Source organism: Drosophila teissieri, chromosome X (genome assembly GCF_016746235.2).
Source record: "Drosophila teissieri strain GT53w chromosome X, Prin_Dtei_1.1, whole genome shotgun sequence".
In the NCBI taxonomy this organism is placed as follows: Eukaryota; Metazoa; Arthropoda; class Insecta; order Diptera; family Drosophilidae; genus Drosophila; species Drosophila teissieri.
In genome coordinates, this window is record NC_053034.1 from 14,881,926 (window position 1) to 14,909,795 (window position 27,870).

A 27,870-nucleotide genomic window follows, 5' to 3' on the forward strand; every position below is an offset into this window, starting at 1 on the left:
TGCATGTGTGCGTGCATTCGCGAATTGAGATGACGACGACAGCAACAACAACGATAACCAGAGCTCTGCTGGTTGGATATTAGTCGCGAATGCACTGCTAGAAAAACTATATAAAAAGAGAGTTCGGAATTACTGAAGTGGCAACAGAGTTCAAAAACTCTTTCATTTCTATAAAAAACTAATCAGGTTTGTAATCAGATTTTAAATTCTTCTATGGTCTATTTTAATATTATGTTACATACATATACATACATATGTAATAAACAATTTTGTTTAAGAACCGCTCATAATATATATTTAACTGTAAAGCAGCCCAACATTTAATTGCAGTGTGGCAGGATTCAAAAGCGAGTGGCAGAAGCAAAGCGAATTGGCGCCACCCCCAAAAATCCATGCGAAGCCAGCCCGTGTGCGCCCGTGCCACTCCCACAGTGGTCATAAATCGAATTTTTGTTTATGTGGTGGTAAGGCTGCTGCGAAGCACTCGTCCGGCCGCCACCCTACCCCCACACCCCCTGCCCCCTTGCCACGGGCCACCCATCCGCCCACAATCACACCCCGCTGAGTCTGCAGCCAACATCCTGTCATTCCAGCAGTCGCGAACGCCGACGCAGCGTCGCTGCCAGCGCCAATGGTTTACGGTTTGTTGTGTTTCGGTGCCACCAGCAGCAGTAGCAGTAGCGGCAGCAGCAGCAGCAGCAGCAAGGGGTGGTGGGCGGTGCTGGGTGGCGATGGGCGGACGGATGGATGCAGCTCCTTGCGGGTGGTGGTGGTTCTGCCGACGGCGACGTCGATGCCTCGGCCAGCGTCGCTGCTTTGGCGCTGCCAGGCGCCTGCGTCGCTCTCGAATCTCCTTGGAGCACTCTCCGCGGCTCTCGCGAGCGCTCTCCTTGCGCCTGCTCTGCTCTCATCTCGCTGCTCACCAGCCCCGCTCCCCCGTCGCGCCCACACTGCCCCGCGCTCTTTCATCGCCACTACTGTTCCCTCCCCTTCCCACCCCCTTCCCCACCAAAAAGGACACGCTCCGCCTGAGCGTATGCAGCGATTTTTTCCGTGCTGGGTTGTTGTTATTCTTCTCGCTGAGGGTTGAAATTCCTTGTGTGCCTGTCCTCCTTCCTTGGCGTGGTGTGCGTGTGTGTGTGTGTGCGAATGGACAAACAAAGTGTGCGACTGTGACGTCACTTATGTCGTGAGCAGGGCTGCAGTGAAAAGATAACAGCGCCAGGGCTACACTTTCGCCCAGCTATCAAGAGAAACCCGTTAGCAACAATCGAATATTTTAGAAACCTTTTTATCTTGATTTTGTAGTAAAAAGTAATCTGTTTTTCTTTATAGCTTTAAAAATATAGCAAGTTTATACCTCGTTGAACTCGTAATCACATTTCCTATGCAGCTGTATTCAAACTTGATAACTTTTATTTTTGGTACATTTTGAAAAAGTTACACCGAACAAAACAGTCTTCTTTTTAGTTGTGCGACCTATTATGCCCAAGCAATGAATGATACTAAGGAGTATCAAATTTACGACCAGAAGTATTAATATGCTTTATCGATATCTTGAGCAACAAAAATCGCAGTCGAAATATGTGGGCTTCCTAGTAGATGCACTGCGGCTCTATAGACCCGGTAATGTTGCAAACGGCGGCCAGGACATTATGGTATTGTCGGCTATGCCAGGCGATGTTGTCGTGGCCCACTTCTAGGATACGACGAAAGGCTGTTTTGAAGCCCGGAAGATTCCCGAGATCTGTTTTCATCAGCATTCGTACGGCGTTTAGCTCCCTTTCCGTGGTGACCTCTTTCATAAGAACGGTGACCAGCTGTGCCAGTTCATCGGTGCTACTTCCATATCTAAAAAACAACAAAAACAGAAGGCGATATTATTGAAAGCTGATATCATAATTGTATGAGCTTGTGAGAACTCATACAATTTAATGATTGCCTTGATGTTGTTCACCAGGTATTTCTTGGCCAGGGTGTAACCGAAAGGATTCTGCGCCACGGCACTGAAGATCAGCAGGACATCGTCCTTGGGCAAGTATTGGCCCACGAAGGCCAGGCCGAGCAGCTTGTCCATCGCCCAGTTTTCGCGACTGCATGCCAAGGCGCTCAGGATGATCCTTCGCTCTTCGCTCACATCTGACCGCTTGTAGAGCCTTCGCAGCAGCGTCCAATCCGCTTCAGTGCCAAACTGAATGGCAGTGCAATAGATGGTTTCGCGTAGATCCACCGGAATGCGATTGGTCGCCAGGGTGAGGCCGGCGAATTCCTGGAGGGCGAAGTCCGCACAGGATTGCAGATCAGTTTGGCAGGACAACTGCAGGACGATCACCATCAGCTCGGTGATGTTTTCCTTTCCAGCTGCTGCGGCGGCATCTGACTTAAAAAGCTCATCAAACTTGGCCTGCAGTAAGCCTCTCACAAAGCCCTGAAAATAAGGATAAATTCTGCATTAGTAATGGTTCCTGAGCTTAGTCGTTCGTTTTGAGCTTTGTAGCAATCAATTCGTTTAAAAGCTGAGCTTAAAAAAGTTGATCAAAGTCTCGCTGTCGCTTAGCGCCACCTACATCACACGTTTTAGTCACCCTTTATTCGCCAAGCTTTTGGGCTTGCCATGAAGCTTCCATATCGTTTCAAACACTATACAGGACTCACCTTGAAAGTAGAGATGATGGCGGTGTTGCGCAGAGTGCGGTAGAGCCACTCCAGACACTTGCCAGCTGCCTGCCACACGATGAACTCGTCCTCGTCACGCAGGTGGCCGAGAAAGTTCAGGGCCAGATCGTAGGTGACAACCCCGGCGGCGGCCAGGTTGAGGACATCGCTGATCAGCTGCGCCCGGGTGAAGCGGTCGATGCTGCTGGCATTCGGAGCGGACAGTGCCTTTCCAATCAGCTGCCAGTTGCGCTCGTCATAGGTGACGCGACAGGGCGTGGCCAGGCGGAGATTGAAGACCACCCACTCGTCCGGTTGGGCCACCTCGTTGAGGATGAGCCGACTGGCGTTCTCTTTTTTGGCCCGGCATGTCAGCCATTCGCTGGGCAGCGTCGATACAAAGCTAACGCGTCCCGCCGACGCGAAGGTCAGTGGCACCCACCAGCAGTGTTGGGGTCTCTTCATCCGCTTGCCAGGATTGCGCAGAAAACGCTCCTGGGTCACGGTCACCTGGTTGGTAGCATAGTTGCGCATCACGCGGATGAGCGGATAGCCCGGTTGCATTGTCCACGAGTCCATCAGCTGGCTCACTTTGATGTCCTGACGCAGGCTCATTTGGCGGTCCGACTCCTCCTGCAATGTGTGCCACAGGAACGCCTGGTTGGAGGAGGATCCCTTGGGCGAGCGCTGCAGGTACAGACGCAACGCGTTTACAAAGACCTGGGATATTAAGCGGGTGCCCTGAAGTTATCTAGTTATATAGTTATTGAAATAAATGAACCTGGGTGCCGATGAGTGAGTGCAGCATGCGGAAAAGAAGGGCTGACTTGTGATACGCCTGGGTGTCCGAGGACATGAGGGCGTGGGCCAGACTCACGGGCTGGGCACTGCTCCCGGCGTCCTCATCTAGAACGGCAAGTGCCTGACGCAGCATGGTGAGCTCGTGAAAGCGCCAGGCGGGCTCCACATTGTCCACGGCAAAGCCGGCCACATAGTCGGACAGGCCATAGTGCAGCCAGTGGAGGGCGGCATTCTCCAGGTCGGAGAGCCAGTGGTGGGCGAACTCCCGGGCCACGTGACTGGCCACCCCCTGCTTGGCCCGCGTCGACGAGTGCTGCTCGCTGTAGAGGAATGCTGCCTCCGGGTAGCTCACCAATCCCAAATGCTCGTGACTCTTGGAACGAGAATAGGTTATCTAAGGTGCAGTACTCCTCAGTACTCTGCCCCTACCTGGTAAGCCGTGTCCGGCAGAATCAGTTGGTCAATCTTCGTCGCAGGGTATGGCTTTCCGAAGAGGCCAACAAAGTAGACAATGATCTGCGATGTGATGCGGATGGCGTAGTCCCCCTGATCGGCGATCTTGGGTCGCAGCCAGGTGGTCACTGCGGGTCCTTTTGCGATTTCCGCGGACGTTCGGTTCGTGAACCGGTTGATGGAGAAGGCCAATCTCTGTACGGACATCGCTGGCGTCTGGTGGAAGCTGGTCCATATGTAGTCATCATTTTCATGGCTGCCAATGGAAACAAAGTAATTCCTATGTAGTTAGTACATGAATGTATATACAAACTCGAAGATCTTGCGCACCCGCATGTTGCTCACGGCATTGGTGCCCCGGGGATGCGCCAAGTTGAGGATGAAGGGAGCGAGGAAGGTGCGATTCTCGAAGCAGGGAAAGACGGTGTTGGCCAGATTGGGAGCCAGCTGCGTGACCGCTATCCACTGCGAATGGTCCTTGGTATCCATGTAGCCGCCCACAAAGTAGCCACCGGCGCGCGACATCCGGCCACTGAACTGGAGCACCAGGCTGTACTCCTCGCCCAGCCAAAGCATGCTATTGAACACGATGCCGTACTGGTGGAGGCGCCTAATGTGCCACACTTTGCGCACCGTCACCCGACCACCGGTGTTGCTCCGGAAGAGCAACACCTTTGGACCCACTCGCAGGCCATTTTTACTGAGCACAATGGTGCGTGTTTCGCGCCACACGCGCAGCCGGATAATCACCTCGCCGCTGAAGGTTCCACTCAGTTTCACCGGGTCCACCTCGGTCAGCAGACTGAGATTGTAGTGCAGAGGGCGTAGGTTGGGAGCAGCTGCTCCAGCTGCTCCTATCAGGTGCAAAACAATCAAGTAGCAGGGCAGCTTAAGCATTATTGACGGGTTCATGTAGAGAGATCGCCTTGATGGCCAGAATTCGACACACTTGATCGCGTTGAACGGCATGACGATTGCTCTCCCCGAATACACTTGGAAAACGAATGTTAGTTTAAATTAAATATTATTATATTTATTTTATTATATTTGAACTTTCGATCCAATCCAAGCAGTCTGTGAGATGAGTGTTCTTCGCTGACAAAGACTAGTTAAATTTGGAAGTGATTTCAATCATCAATGCCACATACTTCTCGTACAAACTCGCAGTTCTATTACACACTTTACTTGAAGAATGTATAATTTTACCGAAGCGGTAGTGGCATGCAACGGCTCGACAGCAATGATTGAATGCGGGGAGGATACTACCAGCGAAGGCGGCTTCTTCGACCAGTACATAGACGTCCTGTGGACCGTTGTCTGCATCCTGGCCCTGTCGAAGCTGACACAGTTTTCGGAATGGTATTTCAACAAACGTTTATTTTATCGCAAGAACTACTACGACATCTGCTCCATGAATCGCGAATGGGAGCAGACACTTCATCTGCAAGAGGACGACAAGCGACAGCTGTTTGAAGAGGTGAGGATGCTCACCGAGAAGAACCTCAACCTGGAGCGAATGATAAAGGACTTGCGCGATTGCAACATCCACTTGATCACCGAGAACTTTATGCGCACAGTGCTACAGGAACAGGTGTGTATAGAAAGCTAGATCTTTTCTTCAAAACAATCCTAGAATACACTCTGCAGGAAAGTATTAGTCCAAGAATGTGGTTTCATAGGGTTTTATCCCGATGTGTTATGTGTTCTTAAACATTTCTTATTTCAGAAGCAGCAGTCCGCCCAGCCGAATATCTACATCACCAACAGCTACTTTCACCTCACTCGTCAGGTGTTCATCAATGATTCATGCATGGACTTTAACGTTCGCAATGCCGGTGGCAAGAATCTCAGCTCCGGAGATGCCAACGAGCAGGGATTGAATATCTGGATGCAGTACCTTAAGATGCGCAAGTGCTACATGGGCCCCATTGCCGATCCGAATTTAGTAGCTCCCAGGAGCCCCGAGCCCATTGTTATGACCACTGAGCAGTTGGCCAAGTTGCAAGGTGAGTTTATTTGCCTCCTACTTCAGGTATCTATCTATCTTAATTGTGATCTTGTTTCGTTTCAGGCATAATGTAGTTGCTTTTAGCTCAGTTGCGCTGAACAGTGTATGATAAGATTGTGTTAGTCATTGGGAAATTATTAAAATCCTCCATAAAAAACAATTATTTTTGGGTAAAGCTTATCTGTTGTTATAAATGAGATATACAATTTGTTACACACTAATATATATGGATATTGAATGGTTCAAATTGGCAACGCGGTTAAAAAAATAGTCTATTAACAACACTGGTCACGAAAATTCCGATGAGCAGGATCGTAGTAAAATTGAATTGTCCTGGGCGGAGAATACAGAAAATTGTCAGATGATTGTCGTTTTTGACCAATTATCAGAGTAGCTGTAATATGAATAAATATATTTTAAATTTACCGTATGACGCTTAAACAATTTTAGCTTAATTTAAGTATTGCCACAGAAATTTGAAAAGCTTTTTTAGCGCCACCTGTCAGCCACGAAGGAAGACTGTATGCACCCTTGCAACCAGCTGAGCGGCAAGTTGGGGGTGGATTTCGATTGCGATAATTGCGCCTGCGCAAGGGTGACTTTCACGTGTCTTACTCTCTCACTCTCTCTCTCTCGCTCGTGTACTGTTATTCTCTCGCCTGCGAGGTTAACACGTTTGCAAATGTCAAAGCCATGACTTCACAGTGAGTTCTTCGGCCGTTTAAGTTTCAGTGTGTTCTCAGCCTTTGGAGCACTTCGTTAAACCAATACGGTGCGCACACAAACACGCCAAAAACGCCAATTATACAGATATACGATAATAAACAATATTATTTAAAACCTAAACGAACTTGTGCAAAAATCGTGGAAATTACGCGCGTTTGCGGTAAATGTAAACGATTTGATTTCCATATATTCGTTCGAGTTTTTCTTCGATAATTGGAGACTTAAATTAAATTTCCCCCAAAAATTCTGCGGCCCATAAACGCGCGCGTGTTCGCCTGATTTGCCAATGTGTTTGTGCGTGTACTTTGTGTGTGTGTGTGTCTTTGTATGCTTATGTGGGTTTTTGTGCGAGTGTGTGACTGAGAGAGTGCTTATTATGTAAAGTGCTCATCTTATTGACAGTTGACAGTGGCTGGTTGCGCTGATTTCCGTGCCGATTGTCTTTGACCAACTGCCCATAGTAGGATGGCTTCAATTTGCTAATTAATCGACTGCGAACGCACTTAAGTATGCTCCGAAGTTTAGCGCACGCACACACATGCACAAAACATATCATGTGTGTCGATTGTGGTAGCAACATGTCTTTGGTAATCGTACTTTTTCCAAGAAAGAGAGGGAGAGAGTGAGAGAGTTTTGGAAAGAGCCCTCACAATTTACGAATTTTGTATTATTTTGACTTTCCCCCTCACCCTTGTTACCGCCCAAGCGTTCTTTTGCCCTTCGAAATGTCAAAATATTGCAGACAAAAGTCTGCGCTCCGCACAACATTGCCAGTCTCAAATACGAACTTCTCCCGTTAGTCACATGTTTCCAGCAAGCTGTCAAGCTACAGAGAAAATTGCATGGTTTATGGGACAACATATCTGCATTTATGGCATAAAAATAGCAGAGGTAGTTTTAAATTTTGATTCTTTAATTAAATGTGGACGGCTTATTTTCTACAGGCTTTGAACTGACATTGCCAGGCGCAAATTGAATGCCAATTCAAATTGACCGCCACTTGTCGCGTTCCCCACATGCGCCACTCTCGCTCTCTTTGGCTCTCTCACTCCCTATCGTGTTCGCTCTGTTGACTTTGAGAGTCAGTTAGGTTAACACACATAACTTCTGTTAACTTTGGTAGCTTAACACTTGTACCCTTGTCGTATTATTAACCCATAAGTAATCGTAATTTCTTTATTACATAAAATGTATTCATTTACAAACTAAGCTTTAGAATTGTCAAAAAGTCGTTTAACTTGTATTCTTTAAATGTTGCTAACTATGTGTACGTAATTATTGTTTTAAATGACTGTCACTGTTTCGAGGAAAGTAATTTTTCTAAGGAATAAAAGAAATATTATTAAAGATTCCAGTTTGTTGTTTGGAGGAACATTCAAACTGCTGACTCAGAGATAATAAATATTGCAGATATCACAGATAAAGTGCAGTTAAGGGTTAACCTTAACATAGCCGCTGGTTCATCCCGCTGTTGCGTTAACAGCGCGTAACGGGACTGCCGCTCTCTTCCCCTCTATCACCATGACTCTCACTTACAGCGCTCAGTTGCTAGTCCTGTTTGGCTTGGTTTAGTTTTAGTCCTTCTTTGAACGTGCTGCCGACGAGTCACGAATCCGCAAGGCGTACGCATGGGATACCGATTCCCCACTCTCCCAGTCACATACTTTTTTTTTCCAGTGTTTGTGCGCCCAGTGTGCGTGTGCGAGTGTGCGTGCGCGTAGATGTGTGTGTGTTTTGATGAGCGTGCAAACAGCAGGAGGAAGCGAAATAAGAAATAACACAAACACACGCTCAATATGTATTATTGAACTCAACTACTGGCCATTTGCATGTGATGCGAAGCGACGTGCTTACAGCTGTTCAATTGTTTGATTCCTCGATTGCAACTCTTCGCGATCTCCGCTTTCGGTTTTGAGTTGTCCCTTTGAACCGCTAACCGTTTAACCGTTAACCGATTTGCCGTCCTGTGTGCTTGTCGCTCTTTCAGTGTGTGTGTGTGTGTGTTTATTTTGTCTTCTTTTAGTTAATTTCTCGTGTAGTTCCTCGTTTTTTTTTTGCTGTTTCGCCTGACAAGTGATATTGCTCTCTTGCTCTGAGTCAGCAGCGCCTGTCAAGCGGAGGGTTGTTTTTTTTCCTGCCCAGCCGCTCCCCCTCAATCACCACACCCTCCCCCTTCACCGCACTTCTGCGCCACGTTGCCTTCAAAACTTCATTTCCAACCACTTGCCGTCGCCATCGACGTCATCGCAGCCATACAACAAACCACCGATACACCACCCCCACCAGCACCCCCCTCATCTGTTCTCATTCCAACCTTCAGTGTCATTGGCACTCGCTTACAGTTTGTTTAGTTTGCCGTTAAGTTGTGCGTTGTCTGCTAAATGAAAACGAAAAAAAAAACAAACGAGTATAAAATAAAATCCACCAAGGGGCATGGCAAATCAGTTTACGATATTTTTGTTTTTGTACTGCCCAAATAGAAAGCAAACCAATACAAATACAAGACAATAAGTGAACTGAGAACCGCAAAACGCTAAGGAAGAACCAAAAACCCAAAGAAATAAAATAAACGTTGCACCCACCACCGCCTCACGCTCACCGCCTCACCGCTCGCCCGCTAGTTTAAAGCTAATGCCACCGCCCACCACCACTAGAACTACTACTTCCACCACAACCACTAGTACCACCACCACCAAGAACCAAGAACCACAACCACCAACTACCAGCCTCGATCTGAACCACTTCGCAATCAAATAACAAGAAAAGAGTTAAATGTAACAAGAAAGAAAGAAAGGCAGAGTCCAGATTCCGAGTCCACTTGTCCAAAATGTCGTCAAATGTTGAAAAATGTGAGCTCCACCAAACAAAAAAAAAATGCATTACTAGATGTGTTCGTTCCCGTAATATGTGCATTTAGCATCCCCCTAGAACCTCTAGCGTAGCTCTATCAATTTCCTCGATAAAAATAAAAAGACGTAGCGTTCATTCTCTATCGAAAACTAAATAACTTAATAATAACTAACTAAGCAACCATAGAACCGTTCCCCAATTTGTCTTGCCATGTTTACCACTTTAGATCTAGACTCTTGACAACAACTAAAAATAAACCTCACTCTTTTTTATGTTTTATACTATCAATATATGAACTACAACTATACTTTAATATCGGTCTGCCTCTTTCTTTCTCTTTCTCCATCTCTCTCTATCTCTGTCTCTGTCTGTCTCTCCATCTCTGTCTGTCATTCTTGTTCTGTCTAGTTAACATGCCTTGACTCGAACTTTTACCCACTCTGTTAACTTCCCCTGCCTACGAAAACAAACTTTCCCACTCGAGTCCTTGAAAATTGGAAAGACCGACTGAGAATAGCATCTGAAAAAGTGAAGTTCTCAAGATGGTTCCTGTGCGTTGGCACTCGTTAAAACTTCCACTGATTGGCTGGAGTCCCGATTGTAAATAAGAACCCCATTTCGACCAAATCCCTGAGTTTCTATTAGATGTTCAACACACTTGCCTGCTTCTTAACCAACCTGCATGCTCGAGAAATCATCAAATGACTACAGAATATCGATTTATAATTTGAGAATGCCCAACACACACATACACACATGATGATTGGGTCGATCGGTGGATCAAAATTACACACTCTATTGTACGTTAGCCCCGTAAAGTTATATAATATCCGTTCCATTCCATTCCGTTCCGTTTTGTTTCGTTTCTCGTTCGTTTCTCGTAGTTCCCAAGTTCGTTTGATGCGTTCGTTCCATCGTTCCTTCGTTGTGTTTGCCAAGTTAAATTTTGTTGTACTCGAATTCCCAACTGGCCAACTAAACCAGAGTTAGAATTCGCTATTGGCGGGCCAGACGCCAAAACTGAACAGCAAACAAAACAGCAGCTACCAGACAAAGAAACAAACAACAAAATAATTCAAACCTTAACCCAATCTAAATATATATCTATATATATATCTATATAATATGTATTCATCCAAACCTAAAGTGTGTCTAATCACCAATTCTTAACGTCAAATTCTCTTTAAACTAAATAATCCACACACGAATCACACAAACCAAAAAACCAAAATCAAAACCAAATAATCGAACCGAATCGAACCGAATCGAATCGAAATCGCAGACCCAGGCAAAATTCGTATTGACCACCAAGCATATGAGCTTGTGGCTAAAGGTAAGCTATGAATAGTCAATATTTCAATGTTTATTTGTGAAAGGAAATCCGTTAAATGGAGAGATTATTACTATCAGTTCGGCTGCAGTGCACTTTATACATATTCAGTTGCGTTTCGAAATATTTAAATTTAATTGTTAGCCTAAAGGTGTATTCGTTATACTGCAATTGTATAGACCAAATAATTTACTAAGCAACGGCTTATTATAATTAAGTTATTTATTTTGTGTTCCAAAAAATACATGCAAATATGATCAAAATACACACTCAATTATTTTTCTGGATAAATAATATGATAAAACCGTACCTTTAAGCTTTTTTTCCATAGAACAAAAGCGATGCAATGCACAACTCGTTTACTCCGCAGGTTCAAGAATATCCTCGACATCTATAGTTTTTATTGACTTTGCATAATGAACTGAACTCTTGTGAAAAAGCCATGAATAATTTTCATTGCTGGCATATTAATAAACCCCTTAAAGACCCAGCTGGTCGTTAAAACGGTGCGGTAGTAGTCGCTGGTCTGGGAAATCCCCGATTGGCTCAAGGGAAATTCCCTCTAAATTATTATCTACGGTCCCTTCCTGGTTCCGCATTGATTTGTCGCATGTCCGGATGTTGTACTTTCCTGCCCCTCACACAACTTGCCACATGCAACTATTCATTTTCAATTATCCTGTTAAATTAATGCCTTGTACTACTCGTCTGGCCCATCCTCGACTTCCTTTCCCAGCAGCCATCGCATCATCCCCACATATCCTTTGTCTGCAGCATGATTCAGCTCAACTCAGCTCAGCTATCTGTGAAAAGTTTGTTTTTTTCGCCCGTTGCTTTTGTTGCTGCTGGCCTGGCGACAATTTCAACGGCAGACGGCGGCTTGGCTCTAAAATATTGGTTATTAGCATAGCCCGGGGGTGTTTGAGGTATAAACAGGGGAGAGGGGGAGGTTGGGTTGGCGTTTACAAGGGAAGCTGACAAAGCAGCCAACGCTGCTTTTTGTTGCCTACTTTTTGGGGTCAGGGACTTGTTTTGTCAGCTTTCAGAGAGGCGAGCGAGCAGAGCAGAGCCGAGCAGAGCAGAGCGCCTAGCGAATTGCCAGACACACAGAATCGAGTGGGGTATGATGGAGGGGCACTCGCTGTATAGATAGAACCCGCTTATACATCTATTTATCCGCTACCCACAAGTTTTATTTAACCCCCTGCCGCCGTCGCTGCATCTTTTGTATTGTGAATCATAGCCAAATGCATTCGACGCCATGCCATCCCATGGCCAATGGGGCTGACAATGCACAAAGAGCCAGAAGAAAGATGTGTGAGTGGGCTGGTGTCGTGCAGCTCCACCCGCTTAAGCCACCCATTAGCCGCCAGCCTGGTTGCTGTCGTCATCGCTCTCTCTCATCATCATCATCGCCATCATCGGCGTCATCATCCTGCCTGCCATCCCAGCTATCCTTTTCATCGTTGTCCAGCCATCCTGGCCATCGTGGCCTTCCCGGCCATCCCGCCATTGGCCACTGACAATTCCGGCTTTTGTTCAATCGGTTCAGTTCAGCGCGAGCTAATTTAGCGTTAATCGAAGTGTATTTACACTCACTGGCCACCCACCCACCGTCATCATCGTGAACACAAAACGGACCCATTCACTCTTCACTCTATACTCTGATTGCATTAGCTTGATGGCTGCATGGGCTTGTCTCTAATTAGTTTTGAATCCTTCAACTTCGTTGCCAATTCCCCCAATACCATGTCAAAAAAAGGAATGCTATTAAATGACTTATTGGGGTTACAGCCAGCAAGAAGTTAATGCCCCATGAAATACGAATAAAAACTAGTGCTTACAATCTCTATAATTAACTTAATTGACAAATAAACTATATATATATTAACTTAGGGATGTATTTCAAGCACTGTAATATTTTAATGAAAACTGACAACTGCATCTGTGGTCTAAAATACGAACAAGTTTGGCCAACTTAAATGGGGAAATGCTTTCGTAGAAACATGCACAGACTTACATAAGTAATCGCATTGTTTTAATAACATAATATTCCACCTTGTCAGCACGTTGAGCATGGTAAATGTAACAAATGTCCCTAAAATACTGTCACAAATTGCAAATGCGATTGCGTTCTCAATGCACAAATCGTTGTGTGACATTGTGTTGTTTAGCAACACAGCAGTGCAACTGAGGATGAATACTAATGCTGAGGAGTTTATTTCAGGATCTTTGAGTCAGTCAATCAAGAACTACCATTCCCTCAATTATCTAAGGCTATTGCAACGTTCAAGTGTTGCAATTGGCTTATTCACTGTACGATGATGACGGTTGTTTAGCAACAAATCGTTGGCCCCCAGCAATCCAAAGTGACTGAGTGACTGAGTAGTTTTGGGGGACTCGGATGCGCTCGAAGCGTCTCCATTTCAACGGTCGCAATCCTCATTAATTGGGCACAATAGCTGGCGAGTTGAACTTGAGTTACCTTGGTAATTGGACCACTACTTCGCCTGCAGTTTCCATTTCCCACTGCTCACTCAACTTGGGAAAGCCTCCGTTGAAACATCACAATTATGGTTGGCAGGGAAAAATGCTCCATTTGCTGGGGCCTTCGTTTTTAAGTCGTTGCACTGAGAAAAATACTTTCAAATAGTTGTTTTACTAGATATTATTTAAAAGTCGAGCTACAGAAACATAAAAAGGAATACTGTAGATAACATTTTTGATTAATTAGCCATAAATTGTATTTAATATATACGTTAAGTTTGTATTCTTCTCCTAAACTCGTGTGCCACTTTTTGCCCCGCTTTTTCGCTTCCGTCTAAAATTTTGCCCTTTTTTTTACCATTTCTGTAAAAGTGTATAAGTGTGCGTGCGAAATCCGGATGTTGGCATATGGCTCAACGCATCTGTGAGTGGAAAAACGTTGCGCATACGCCCCGTGTGCCCAGGATGCCGATATGCATTCGTGTGTGTGCTTAACTAATATGCTATGAACGTCGTTTCGACACGTTGCAATTGTCGCCCGTTGTTGTTTCTGTTGCTGTTTCTGTTTCCGTTTCTGTTTCTGTTCTTTGGGTCCCGTTCCTGCCATTGTTGTCCTTATTGTTCGCCACATTTGTATGGCGATTTCCACAGCTTGCACTCGAGAACGCTATAGCTGCAGCAATAAATGTTTGCTGTGGCCAAATATTAGGCTAGATGCTGGGCCGATGGCCTTTCTGCTCGACGCTGTGGCGCAAAAACAACAGCGAACGAAATGGGACATCCTGTGCTCCGGAAGCTCCGAAGTGCTACATACACTCAAGGAGCCATCAACTGAAGGATGCAAGGAGAGTTGGGAATTGCACTTGAATGGGGGCTCTATTTTGAGCTGGGCTAAGCTGATGCTACAGAAAATATTTGAATTTCGAAGGAAAGGTAAAAAGGTATTTTAAAATCAAGAAATGTGTTGATAACATAAACGTTTTAACTGAAAAGCCCATTAATATCATCTTTGTTGCTATATGCATATCCTGTTGGCTCATAAACTTCAATCTGTAATCCTTATCCAAAACATTTTCCGAATATCCGGCGCAAAAAAATTGACGCAGCTATATTGCTGCATTTGTGATCGCTGTGGCATTAAACCCGTTTGCGAGGATATAAAACCTGCTTAATTTCCATAAACCAGGCAACGGTTACGAGGCTGCCACACGAGTCCCGAGTCCTGTGCCCGTTAGCTGTGTCTGTATGTGTGTGCGGCAGGTAAGTGAATTTATGTTGCACACGCCATGCGAAACATGCCACTGCAACTGCCCATAAAAACGTGACAGAAACAACAACAAAGCAAATACGAAGCCGTGGCCCAGGGCTACGAACATTCTCGCACATCCTCGCACATCCTGGAACATCCTGGCAGCAATGTCGCCTCATGCCGCCTGGTCATACAAAACTTTCAACGTTCTTGCAACCGAACGGAGCCAGAAATATTATTTATTGAGGCGATCCCTCTGCCTACCCGTTTGTGTGTGTGATTGTGTGCTCACCTGGCTGCATTATTCCCGTTTCCACTGCACTTTGGTCATTTGGCTTGCCATTTCGCTTGCCCGGCTTTACACTTGGAGAAAGTTCAGGTGCATTCTTGAAAAATGTAATGTTATGGGATATAATTGTTGACACAACCTTTTAACATTGAAATATAGAAGATAGTACAAACATTTGTTAGGCGTTTTTATGTTATCTTCAACTTATTCTGAAGAACATATCAAAACGTACTATAATATTATAGTATAAAACGGCTTACATTTGGCTTGCAGTCATATTGAAGGCTTAGCGTTTGGCTCAGTGTATTAGCTCACTCCAAGTGTGTCTGTTTCGCCTGCAACGCGCCACGCATATAAATCGTTCAAATTGAGCGGGGTTCTCCGTGCACCCAGCACCGAGCACCGTGCCCCATAACAATGGCCACATGCAACCGAAGAGGGAATAAAAGTTTATGCGACTTTGCAAGTTGTGAAATTAGATAGAAATTGCGAGTTATCCCCGCCACCCCTTAAATCAATTTGAGAACAATTTCGGGCGACGGGGGCGGAAGGCGATGGTCTGGAAAGAATCCCAAGAACCTTTTGGCCAGAGTCTTTAAATCAAGTTCTGCAGTCCGGCCTTTCACTTATGATTTCCAATCAGTTCTGGCTGAGAGCTCTCTCTGTCCAAGTTTGCAGCTGAAATTATATTACATAGTCGAGAGTAAAGTTTTGGCTTCCCAACCACCGGCATACATGTATGCTATACAAGTATACATATATATATCTTTCCCTGACCCACACAAGTCATTGATTTTTTGGGCGGCTCTCAATTGACTTGCTTGTCGTCCTTCAAGTTCGCCTCTTTGGCATTACGCTCAAATTACTTTTTATTCTAGATTCCCTACGCTGTGTGCCGCCCGAGAAATATTGGTAGTATTGGGTATTGTTTTTCCTTAGGCGTTCAAGGATATCAAATTTTTAACCACGCGTCACACATGACAGCGCCGACAAGCAGGACAAAGGATCCTGGCGGAGGGTTAAAAATGCTGAAAGTCGACGGTGGTAGGGGAGGTGATTTGGGAATGGGAATGACCGGTCCTTGCGGTGTGTGACTCACCCACACTGAAACACGCAGGATCTGAAACCAAACCCAAAACCAAAACCAATACGAGATACGGCTATTGCACCACCAGCTGAACCACCAAATGTAGTGACCACCTGCCAGGATGTGCCAGGATTTCAGTTTGCAGGACATGCACTCAATGTCTATGTGCTAAAAGTTTCCTTTACCAGTGATAAACAAAAAAGTTTTTATAAGCCTTAATAATAAAAGACATGCCTAAAAACTAAATGAATGTATATTTTACCTAGTTAGCAAATTGCTTAGTTTAGCAGCATTAACTTATTGCTTTTGAATTGCCTTTAAAAACGGTTGACAGCCACTTTAGTAAGATTAAAGTTTGTAAACTTCAGACTTTCCTTAACAATGTTCTAAGTATTTATTTGTTTCCAATTTCCAAAAAGTACAAGTGTTTCTCTCAGCTGCCTTTTTAACTTTGCTATTGCAAATTGGCCATTTTCTTTAATATTTACCATATTTTCATCTTTACTGCCTGTAAACCAAATCGGCTTAGGAAACGGAATGGAAAAACTACCCAACGAGCTCGAAAGTTGCGTTTATCCTTTCAGAAATTCAGTGACTTCGCTTCACTCGTCATTCGGCCGAGTCCCTACACTTTTCCCCACTTTTCCACTTTTTTTCTTGCTGGGCTTCACTTCACATTGTTTTGCATATGACAAACACGTGGATGGCTTTTTGTTTTTGTTTGCGCCCCCCAAAAAGAGATGACCCTTTTTTCCTTTATATCTTTTTACTTATTGTGCATCTCCCTGGCTTTGAATGTCTCTGTGTGTGGAGAGAGTGTTGGCTTATTGTTTGCCTAATGTTTAGTTTTTACTTTCACGCAATGTTTTCATTAGACTGCCTCTGAAAAAACAGAAAAACCCCAAGAAGAGCAGGCTGACAGGCTGACAGAGCTGTGTGCAAAAAAGTAAACAGAAAGGACTGGAAAACCCGGGGTGGATTTTCGGGGGAGCTAAGGTATCGGGTTGACTTTGGGGACCGCTGATGTTTTCATTTCGCCCTTGGACCAACAAGGTTGTAGGCCAACGTTTTTATGGTGAACACATGCCGAATCCAGCAGACGCCCAGGATGAATCCTGCCCAATCCCCCAGTACCACCCACTCAGCAGCCAGCGCCCACAAATTTTTTTTTTTTTTAGTAGGAATCCCCGTGCTCGGAATCGTCTCCTTTGAGCATCTGTCTTTGGCGGCTCTTTTGTTTATTTTGCTTTAGCACATTTTAGAAACAATAAAGCAAAACTTTGAGCTCTTTGTGTCCTGCCAATGCTGCTCGTCCCAGGCTGTATCCTGTATCCTGTATCCAGTATCCTGAATCCTGTAACCCTGCTTTCCTCCTCCACCAATTCCCTTATTATCTCCATGCTCGGCAAGGTGGCCATAAAAAGCGAAAAAGCGGCGTCAAAAACAAAAGGCAAAGTTGCCTCACAAGTCCTTCGTCCTTTGCCGCTTTTCTCCGCCAAAGTGCTCGGAATTATGAAAGGAACGAGATGGCAGCATACATACATACATATATATATATTATACTGACTCAAGGGTAAGGAGAACGGGAGCAGGAGCCCTTTTATGATATTTATGCGTCTCCTTTTTATTTTCAGCAATTTTCGTTTATTGATTTTTCCCCCACCAAACATGTTGGCTGAACTTTAGTCACCGAAACCGAACCAGTAAGGGATGGGATAGGCCAGATTCCGGGAAAATAAGTTTTCTTCAGTTATCAAATTTACTCGGTATTGAATTTCGCACCAATGATCGTTTCGGTCGTTAAAGAGGTTTAAATACAATGAGTGAAACAAGAGTGCAGATAATATATTTATTTGATATTTATTGCATATAGAATACAAATTCTCAGGGCAATGAAGCTTCCTTAATTCAATTGCACAATGAGAACGTATTTTCTATGTAGGCAATTATGCAAATTAAGTAAGCCGGTAATGTTGTCAGCATATAACGAGGATCTGAAGTACGGATACCTTGTTTGTTGTGGCAGTAAAATATGTAGTTTAAGAGATGAATGTTTCTCCTCCATTTTATTACCTCCATTCATTATCATGGTCGGCCTTCTTTTCTGCCATTTAGCTGCATTCGGTTACGCTTCCTTTGGCGGCACTTCCTCATCACGCCATTCCATCAGCAGCCAAGTTGCCACTTGGCCACAGACTCGGCTCTGCCTCTGACATTGTGGCTTTTAAATTGCTTATTTGGCTTAGTCGTCGCCGTCGCCGTCGTCGTTGTTGTCAGCGCTGTTCCGTTGGCTAACCGCAACGTGCCGCGCAGTTTAATAACCAAGGCAACGTCGACCGGTGAAAATCCGTATCCCCATCACCCCACTTTCAACCTCATCGGCATCCTTAGAAGAGTCGCAACACGGGGCAGCTGGTTTTCTGGGAAAACGAAAAAACCTATGATAGACTCCAAGCCGATCGAAGCTAATAAACAGCTGAACTTTCGTTGAACTTTCTTTCTCAGCAAATCCCTTCTAGTTTTTTGGCTAATTATCGTTTTTAGCGCAATTGAACAGTAAGAGAAGGCTTCATAAATATTACTGTTGCCTAAATCCAACCAGAAATAGCACATGAACTGCTTGAGTTAACATTGTCATGCCAACATGCCTATCAAAAGCAAAAGTATGCCATTTATAGAAGCAGCTGTACCACTTGCAGACCAAGCTAAAGCAATAACCTATCCATAAATAGCATTTAAAGGTAGTCAGAGAAAGTGAAATGAAAATCGTTTCATCTGAGCATTAGGTATTCCATGCCATAATATTCGATGTCCGGCAATCAAACGGCAACCGAAATCAAAAATTGCAAAATCAAAACTCAATTGCTTTCGTGCCGGCAAAAGTGTGTGTCCATGTGGTCCAATAAATCATTCACTGGATTGTATTCCCAGCAGAAATGCCATTACATGATTGGGCCAGATTCGGATGCAGATGGCATTGCAGACGCAAATGCAGATACTGCCTCTGCATCCAAATCCAAATCCGTATCTGCATCCGTAGCTGTATCTGTATCCGTAACTGTATCTGTATCCGTATCTGTATCTGTATCTGTATCTCTATCTGTATCTAGCTGTATCTGTGTCACTTAACAGGACGTGGTCGAGGCCGAAACTTAATTGCATTGTCCGGGGCAAAATTTCTGGCATAGTTTTGGAGATTTTGTGACAGCTGCAAGTGGCCAAATATTGAAAGGTGGCAAATGCGATTGAGTTTCCACCTCGGCACGGTGGGAAAAATCAGCTACTTTCGATTTAAATTTCAAAGTTAAAAAACATCAGTAAGTGCCTGGATTTCGTGTAAATTAACCAGTATACCAGAAAAAATTCGATATAGTTTTTGAAATTTGAACTGGCTCTTCAAATGCGGAAAGTGCATGCAGTTGCTTTTCCCGCGAATTCCCACAACAAAAAAAAGAAAATCGGGCTTTTGGGTCAGCGAAAAGGAAGAGTTACCAAGGCGACCAGGCTGGGGGGAAGGTAGCTCATCATTCGGGGCATTTCATTTTCGTTATGGAAATTGCAGAGGAAATTCAGGCATTTTGGCCATGGCAATTGCTATGGGCACTGGATTGGGAATGGCTAAAAGCGATGGTGCGGTGGGGATATGGGGCATATAAGACGGTTTAATCGATTTATTCCGCAAACGCGGGCTAAATTCGCATTCGACAGCAGAGATGCAGTGCGGCGTTCGCTTTTCACATCGATCACGAAATATGGGCGCATTTGTGCTTACAGAGATTAGTGCTGTCGCCTCCCTTTTCCTCGAGTGATTGCCGCACTATTCAGCAACTGCACTGACCAAAAACTAGAGCTCTATTATAAAATAATAGATTATAGGATCATAATTTTAAGGATAATACAATCTTATTTGAAATCGTTATGACATCTGGTATTAAATATTGATAGTAGAGTGTTTTATATATTTTAAATGAAATCATTCACTTGATTATATAATTTTTCGCTGTGCATCAGTACAGCATTGTGTTTGAGTTGTGTGCAAAAAACGATAAAAGGAGCTCTCGGAACTTTCTCTATCTCGTTTTCCCTCTGTTTATTCTCCCGCCCATTTTTACTCGTTTTCTGTGTGAGTGTTTTGTGTTTAATTTTGTGAAATGTTTGCCTGGTTTTCGAACTCAACTCAACGTTTGCCTAATTTTACCGCCCATTTCAACCCACAGCAACCGCCGTGCCATTTCAACTGACATACCCCGAAATTCGGATCCCCTCTCCAATTTCAAACTCGCCTTTCCGTTTTATTTCTGCCTTCGCTTAGAAGTTGATGAGATGTTTATTGTGTATGTAGTTGTGGGGGGGAAGCAAAGGGAAATCTCCGGGACCTTTCCAGCCTGTTTTATATGTAAATTTTCCGATATCAAACAGGTGAGAGATGTGTTTGCGGGGGGCGAGGATGGAAAATGCCCGAGGCCGTGCGGGGTCACCATAAATTAGAATAAGTTATTCTCGGCTTACGGATATCAATTGCAAGGAATTGGGGAGGAACTGGCAATAATAAACTAATTTAAAAGTCTCTTTCAGAGCTGCGAAAGGGATAGTTATGATAAACTTTGTGATTTAAACTTTTCTCAAAAGAGATAAATGCCATTTAACTTGTAGAATTAATAAATTCATTGAAAAAGTAATGGCGCTTTTTTGTGGTGAGCCAGTTTGGATTTTTGAGCGCTAAATGAAATTTGTTGTGTTTAAAATAATTCTTTGTTGCACTGGATCCCCAGGAAGTGATTACCTTGCCAGTGGAAACTTTGTTGTTTAGCTTAAATAGGTGGATCCTGGCTAATCATGGCAGGGACCTACAAACGTTGCTCTTTGTCCCGCCGGCAGTTAATTCATTCGCAGGTCGCTTCGTGGACCGTGTCCAGTTTATTTCGGAGATCCTGCGAAGGTCCTTTCGTTCCGCAACACGCGCTGCCAGTTTAAATAGCTTCGTTTGCGTCAAAGGGAATGGGTCCAGGACCAGGACCAGGAGCTGAAGCGGGAACGGGAACGGGAGCGGGAGCAGTGTAAATTTAATTCTATTCCACATAAATTTCAGTGCGGGATTGGGCACACACAAAGCAAGAAGAGAGATGCCTCGCAAGAGACGCGAACCTGAACCAGAGCGAAACCTGAACTGGGACGCTCTGCGGACGGAGCACTCCTCCAGCGGATGGATGATGATGATGCTGATGAGGCGGCCAAGGACGGGAATGCAGATTGTGGATGGAGATGGGAATGAGGATGGAGAATGGGGCTGGGGCTGGGGCTGGGGATGCTAGTCAGCGAGAAAGGACGACGCAAATTTATTTAACCTGCGGGCGCAGAGCGCATATTTGAATTTATTTGCATGGGGGATGCGCGAAGGCGGTGGGGGCGTGTCCTGAGTGTGTCCTGGCCGCTGTGGCACTGAAGTAATGCCAAAAAGTGCGCAAGCAACACACACAAAAACAAAAAAACCAAAAAAAAATGAAGGAAAATCCAAATTGTGAGGACGACGAGCGAAGAGACGGGAAAACTTTTGCACAAAGTTGTTGCAAGTTGTTTGTATGCGCCTCGCACCGCGCCGCACCGCATCGCACCGCACCGCACCACTCCTGACCCATGACCCCCCGAACCATCCCCAATCCCTGGACACGCCCACACAATTTCCCCCGAAATGAGCCGCGCGTCGTTTGACACATGCAGCGCCACCTGGCGGCCGTCGCCATGAATTTGAATGTACCAAACAGCCGAAAGAAACACAGTTGCAGAGCATAAAAGAGGGGCAAGAGGGGCAGGAGAAGCAACGGAGGAGTGGGGCAGGAAGGAGAGGGACCGGCAAGAAATGGTAACTGTAAACTTTGCCCTCGGCCAACGGGGCGGATGGGTAATGCCTGTGGAACGGGGCGAATACGTAATGTCATTTCGGTGTAGCACACTTTCGTGCGACATTTAAATTCATTATACCCTGCAGGAACTTCGAGCTCAGCCAATGGCTGAAAGTGGATGGCCACTTTTGGAGATCAAAGTCTGACTTAAAAACAATTTGTACCAACAAATTCGCAGAATCCGATATCCAGCTTATGTAAATAATTGATAAGAATATGTTGCATGCGAAAGTTGTATCAATTAAAAGGGAACATCAAAAAGGAATAACCTAATTTGTAATATCAAACTCTTTAATCTGTATTTAATAATCATTTAATAACTCGTCTTTGTAAGTTAGATTGCAGTTAAATAAATCATTTATCATATTAATGTTCTTGAACAAGGACATCATTTTACTAAAATATTTTTTCCCATTTCAATTCCGATTGCCTCTGTCCTTCCAAAGGCGCAACTGGCCATTCACCTTCCACTTTGGAGCTTAACTTGAAGTTCACTTGAAACTTTTCCCCGGTATAATTTTGCCGGGCATTTAAATTCATTTTAGCTAGCTGGGAGACAAAAAATATGCCAAATTAGCTGAGATCTCTTTAGTGGAGTGCAGGGAATTGGTGGAGGAGGGAGGTGGAAAGTGGGAAGAGGGAAGAGGGCGTGGTCCAGGCCTAATTAGCCCCACTGATTCGCCTATGTCTGTGTGCGAGTGTCTTCATTAGAATGCAACTGTTTGCCAGGCTCTTCACGGCAATCTACAGTAAGCTACGACGGCAGTAGCCTCTCATCCTTGGAAATATCCTGAGCGTCATCATCCTGCGTCTGTGTGTGTGTGTCTGTGTCTGTGACCCATTTCTCTGCCAGCTGTCGGCTTATTAATGAGTTTTTGTTGGCCAACTTTGCCGGCTTTGCCTTTGATTTCTTCTCTCCATCTCCGAGCTGCTGTCTTCACAATTAGCTAAGCTCTGTCTTAGCAAAGTCGACAACATGACAACAACTGCCTCCTTTCTTGTAATTTGGCTTGTGCTGTACTAGTACTAGGCACTGTGTCCTGGGCTTTCCATCGACGTGTTCGCGCATAAATCAGAGCTGCAAAAGTCGGCAGTGGCACTATTCACTATTCAGTGAACCACTACAAGCTGCAGTTTCCCCACTGCAACCCACTGCGGGGCTGCATAATGAATGCCCAGAACGGCCCAGAAGGTCCTTTGTATTCCAGCTCATCTCATCCAGGCTCACTCTCTTGCTGAATGGCAAAAATTGCATCCCAACGGGGCGGATTATGTTGGGCTTGAGGTGCATTTTGATTGAAGTAAAGTGTCGGCCCGGACACACACACACACACACACTTAACCCTCGGAGGACGAGATCGAACTCCGACACACAGATTACATATTAAGAGCTCGTGAGGTTGGGCTCAATAATTGATGGATCACTTGGAGGCACAGACACACCGGGAAGTTAATGTTTACCCAGGCGTTCTTGACAACCTACTTATAATACTTATCGATTTGATTAATTACCAAGTATTAAGGTCTCACAAATATAAATTAAAATGCTTGAAATAGTAAGAAAACATAAATACGTATGGAGATTAGCTTGACTTGCATTCTTAAGCTTAAACACAAACACTGGTAATGGAACTATGTTAGCTTCAATTGCAGTTGGTTTTAAACAATTGGTACGGGTTATTTGTTAAGCGTTTAGAAAAGGCCTCAAATGGAAGGGAAATTGTATTCAAGTCGAAGTTAACTGAGAATTTATGAAATATTGTAAACACCACAAAAATATCCTGGGCAACATATGTGAACTTTGGTCTTTTACTATTTTCATATTGCTGCTGTAAGTAACATATATGTGCATCCATTTGTTTGTCTGACCATTTTCCATGGCCATGATCTTTTTGAAATTGCCGTGTGTGTGTGTGAGAGTGTGCAGTTTTAGATGAATTTTTGCGAAAAGTTTTCTACTCTGCAAGTGACCCTATCTGCCTCCATCTGCCTATCTATCCATTTCGCTTGTGGCGGGGCCCAGGGCACAAATCCCTTGCCTACATTTCAGCGCATACAGAGTTGTCAACAAGCATTGACATTAATTAAAGCCCAGCGTTGCATGCGACAGCAACTTGCAACTCTGCTCATTTCTGATTGTGTGTGTGTGTGTGTCTGTGTGTGGGACGCGCGTGTGTGAGGGCCTGCGGCGGCTTCAGTTAACCATTAGACTTTAATTACTATGCTAAAATTCACGCTCGTCTGCCGCACCACAAAGCACCAACAACGGCGGCAACACAAACTAAGAAAAAAAAAAAAACAAGTAGTTGCACAAGTGTATGCGAGTATTCTCTTCTGCTCGTTGCCCCCAAAGTATGCTTTAAAATTGCATTTCGCATGTTGTTGGTACCAGAGAACTGCAAGAGTGGCATTTTTTGCCACCCTAATCACACTCAACAAATTTGAGTGTCGGGTGCCACTTACGCCGGTCATCGCGGGTACTTACAAACACCCGCTCAAAAATGCCCAAAATCTGTAGATATCCTCTTTGTTTTGTGTTTATTTTACAAATATGTATACAACACCAAATATTCATTTCTTTTTTATATATTATATTATTAGCTTTGTTACAATTTTTAATATTTGCTTCCCATACTTAACTTTATAAATGTATAATTTTTCTTTTTAAAATGATAAAAATAAAAACAAGCAGCAAAAAGTCAGAAAGTTAAGCGTCCCTCTCCATTTCCCCCCAGGTACTCACCCCTTTCCTCAAGCTCTTTCCACGTCAGAGCTGACAGCTGGTTGTAGCTCCTGGAAAATAGCTAGCTCAGGCACTTTCTCCAGTAGGTCGAAATCACATTATTGGTATCCTCCGCTGCCATATATCACATATCACTGCACCACTCACTCACAATTGGTATATAAAAAAATAACATTGAAAAAGTGGTTAGCTTACGTAGGACTTTTGAGAAGCGCAGAGGAGGGCACTTATATTTTGGTATTATTTAGTATTACGTATTTAGTATTACTTAGTATTTAGTATTATTTAGTATTTAGTTTTTAGTATTATTATTATTTTTTAGTATTATTTAGTTTTTAGTATTATTCAGTATTTAGTTTTTAGTATTATTTAGTATTTATTATTATTCATTATTTCCTTTTAATGTAACGTAATACTTTCAGCTGTCTTACTTATAATTTTATAATTCCACTTTGAATGCCAGCTAGAAAAATAGAAATAGAATAGTGTTAATTAAGTATAAATGTTATTTAATAATATATAAGATTGTTTTTTGTTAAGGGTTTGTAATTGCCGCAAATAGAGTGTCGACAAACACCCGGTGTTTAGCGGGTGCACTTAGAGTGCCGGTGGCTTGCTGCAGTTCTCTGGTTGGTACCCCTCTGTCGACGGCTTAACCCTCATCTTCCTGCAACTGGCAGGCATCCTTAACCCTCTGACATGTCCCTGTGCCATTTTTGCATCAGATTTACATTCAGTGCTTTATCTTAATTGTGCGATTCTTTGGACGCCTCATAATTGTATTATTTTCATTTGTTATTCATTTAAGCACAACTGTTATTATGCGATTGCGGACACTCATACCCCATTGAATTAGTCAGATTAAACGACGGCAACTGGGGTGGACTAGGGTTTATTTTGTATAATTCTTAACTTTTTTAGTCGTTATATTAAAAAGACTTTAATCGAAAATACGATATTTCCAAATTTGAATGCCGGTGAATCAACTATTATTACTATTATTATTCAACTTGACATCTAACAGACGTATCTTTTGAATATAAATAAAAATATAGAAAAATGTTATTACTTGGGTAAATCGATTTTTAATGCTCCGCCATATGGCCACGATATATTCCGGCTCTCCACTTTTCCTAGGCTGCCAGACTCTCATACGTCCAATTCGCTCTTGATTATCATAATTAAACAATTTAGTTTCAAGTGTTGGCCTCCCATTTGTTGCACTTTGCTCTGTTTCCCCAGTGGCAGAAGCAGCAGCAACAACAACAACGGCAACAACGATGCAAATGCATTGTTCGTGTTAGTTGGCAGTTGTTGTTGCTTCCTGTTCTTTTTGCAGCAGTTCTTAAATGTAAATTACGCGCTTTGTTGACTTTGCCCCTGCAGCAGCAGTAGCAGCAGCAATAGCAGCAGGCAATGGAAAAGGGTGGTACATATGTATGTATATATGGGGTAGGGGGGTATGGGGGGTATGGGTTAGATGGTGTGTAGGTACAGGGTATGGGTTAGGGCGCTGAATGAGGTAAGCAGTGCACACATTATAGGTCCCATTACCTCGCCGCTCCCCCCGCACTGCACACGCTGTAATTGTGGCCAGCTTTGAGCTGAGACTTTCCCCTCAGCTTGTGTGCGTGTTTGCGAGATTGCTGTCAAAATGTTGTAGGCACCCCATTCCCAACCCCCACCCCCCCAAAAGCCCCACCCCTTTTTTCGCCGCCCCTTTCCTGCCGCCACCTTTGATTGTCAGTTTTGGACAACGTCTCTGTTTGTCTGGCAAGTGAAATTTTGTTTGACGTTGCTCGATTATGCATGGGAAGTGGAAGTGGATGTGCATGTGGATGTTGATGTGAATGTGGATGTGAATGTGGAATTGGAAGTGGACTCTGTGTTTTGGGTGTTTTGGGTGTGACCCTGTTGGGGCCTTTTGCCTATGGTTAGTTTATGCGATTGATTTTTGGTTGTACTTGTCCTTGTTCTTTGTGTTTGGGGCCACGTGCAAGACAACGCCAAACGTGGCGTGTGTGCCACAAAGCTGTGCATTTGTATGTGTGTGATTGGGGGCCACCCTGCGTATACGTAATACACGTTAGGGAATAGTAGTTATGTAAATTTCGTGTTGAGATTTCCTTCTGGGCAACAATTAAGTAGTTTTTAACTAATTGGAAAAATTCTTGCCCGAGTTTTTGCTTCTTCGTTTGGATGATTTTTGCATTCGTTTTCTTCATTTCTAATTAAATCACTTCCTTTTACTTCGCTGCAGTTGTTACAAAAAATTAAATGCATTTAAAACCAATTAGTGGAGTCTTATTTAAAGACATTTCAGTTCTGTTGCACGCTTTCTTATTCCCACTTACACATTATTCTTCCTCCCCGCTTTGTTTATCTTTGTTTTTTTATGTGCCATTTCCTTTTCTCCAAGATGAATTATTTTCGCGTTTCCTCTTATAAATTCATTACGAATTTAAAATACTGTTCATTTCAAAGTAATTGAACATTTCTCGCCCGCTGCTGCCGTTGTACTTTGTGCATATTTCACTGTCCAGTTCGTAGTGCACATCTTCAAGTGCAGTTGCAACTAATTGAGCCAGTGTAGCTGCAAGGCATTTTATGCGCCTTCATTACATTTCACACTTTCCCTATTCCCATTGCCCTTTTCTTTTCCGCTTTCCCATCTCCAATTTTATTAGAAACTCACCTTAAAGTTTGCCCATTTCGGCTCCTGTTTCGGGTACTTAATGTCGAGTCACACCCTTCCGCCGGGTAACCTCCTGACACATTGGCCTTCAAGGCTGACTCCTCTGCTTGCCCGTCTTGTGGTGACCACCCTATTCCCCCCCTCCCCTATTTCCACGTTTTTACTACCCCTCTGACCGCAGCATCAGCCATTTCTTCGCCATTATCATTTGACACGCTACCTACCCCACTATTGCCTAGTTTCCGGCACGTTTGCCCCGACAATTTTCCCATTTTTGCCTTTTGCTCTCGTGCTTTTTAATTTGTTTTAATGAACTTTCAAGCCAGCGTATTCCGTATTCCCCGTATTCGAGCAGGCGAGGGGGGATTCAGTTGCAATATGCCAGCTCCCTTGTATAATTACAGGCGCCATTGCATGTGCATCTCCAGCAGCCTCCGCCCGTGAAAAGTCCCCCCCTGAAATCACCCGTTGAATCACCCGTGGAATCACCCGTGGAATCCCCCTTGCCCATTTCTTGGGGCCCCCCTTTGGCGACGCCTCTTGTTTCTGGGCCTGGGCCTGAAGTGCGTGGCTTTCATTAATTTTAATGAGTTTTAA

At 44.1% G+C, this 27,870-nt stretch overlaps 3 protein-coding genes across 4 annotated transcripts in view; 2 read left to right on the forward strand and 1 right to left on the reverse strand.

The window, feature by feature from the left end:
• Nucleotides 1–1,394: 1,394 nt before the first annotated feature.
• LOC122625221 (aminopeptidase N) lies at nucleotides 1,395–4,806 on the reverse strand. 2 transcript variants are annotated; one of them, XM_043805230.1, is made up of 6 exons: nucleotides 4,223–4,806; nucleotides 3,886–4,165; nucleotides 3,437–3,829; nucleotides 2,656–3,375; nucleotides 1,929–2,428; nucleotides 1,395–1,851 (listed from the first exon to the last, which is right to left on the reverse strand). In XM_043805230.1, the coding sequence occupies exons 1-6, from the start codon at nucleotides 4,804–4,806 to the stop codon at nucleotides 1,596–1,598; spliced, it is 2,733 nt and encodes a 910-aa protein (XP_043661165.1). In that variant the 3' UTR covers nucleotides 1,395–1,595. The 2 variants fall into 2 exon arrangements, with proteins under 2 accessions (XP_043661165.1, XP_043661166.1); XM_043805231.1 differs by having other exon boundaries at nucleotides 4,240–4,364.
• Nucleotides 4,807–4,994: 188 nt separating this feature from the next.
• LOC122625229 lies at nucleotides 4,995–6,289 on the forward strand. Its single transcript, XM_043805240.1, has 3 exons — nucleotides 4,995–5,500; nucleotides 5,636–5,915; nucleotides 5,981–6,289. The coding sequence occupies exons 1-3, from the start codon at nucleotides 5,102–5,104 to the stop codon at nucleotides 5,989–5,991; spliced, it is 690 nt and encodes a 229-aa protein (XP_043661175.1). The 5' UTR covers nucleotides 4,995–5,101; the 3' UTR covers nucleotides 5,992–6,289.
• Nucleotides 6,290–8,239: 1,950 nt separating this feature from the next.
• The window catches only part of LOC122625215, a 76,756-nt gene continuing 57,125 nt past the window's right edge, over nucleotides 8,240–27,870 (forward strand). Inside the window, exons 1-2 of the mRNA XM_043805219.1 lie at nucleotides 8,240–8,265; nucleotides 10,641–10,826. The gene's annotated coding sequence lies outside the window, so the exon portion shown is untranslated. The remainder of the gene's footprint in view (nucleotides 8,266–10,640; nucleotides 10,827–27,870) is intronic.

What these genes read in the sequence shown, in the direction of transcription:
- LOC122625221 (XM_043805230.1), bottom strand. Translation starts at nt 4,806, where the DNA reads ATGCTTAAGCTGCCCTGCTACTTGATTGTTTTGCACCTGATAGGAGCA. An exon ending in ACTCACTCATCGGCACCCAG is followed by an intron (nt 3,376 to 3,436) that starts GTTCATTTATTT and finishes TTAATATCCCAG; the next exon opens with GTCTTTGTAAACGCGTTGCG. An exon ending in CCATCATCTCTACTTTCAAG is followed by an intron (nt 2,429 to 2,655) that starts GTGAGTCCTGTA and finishes CCTTATTTTCAG; the next exon opens with GGCTTTGTGAGAGGCTTACT.
- LOC122625229 (XM_043805240.1), top strand. Translation starts at nt 5,102, where the DNA reads ATGTATAATTTTACCGAAGCGGTAGTGGCATGCAACGGCTCGACAGCA. An exon ending in GCACAGTGCTACAGGAACAG is followed by an intron (nt 5,501 to 5,635) that starts GTGTGTATAGAA and finishes TTCTTATTTCAG; the next exon opens with AAGCAGCAGTCCGCCCAGCC.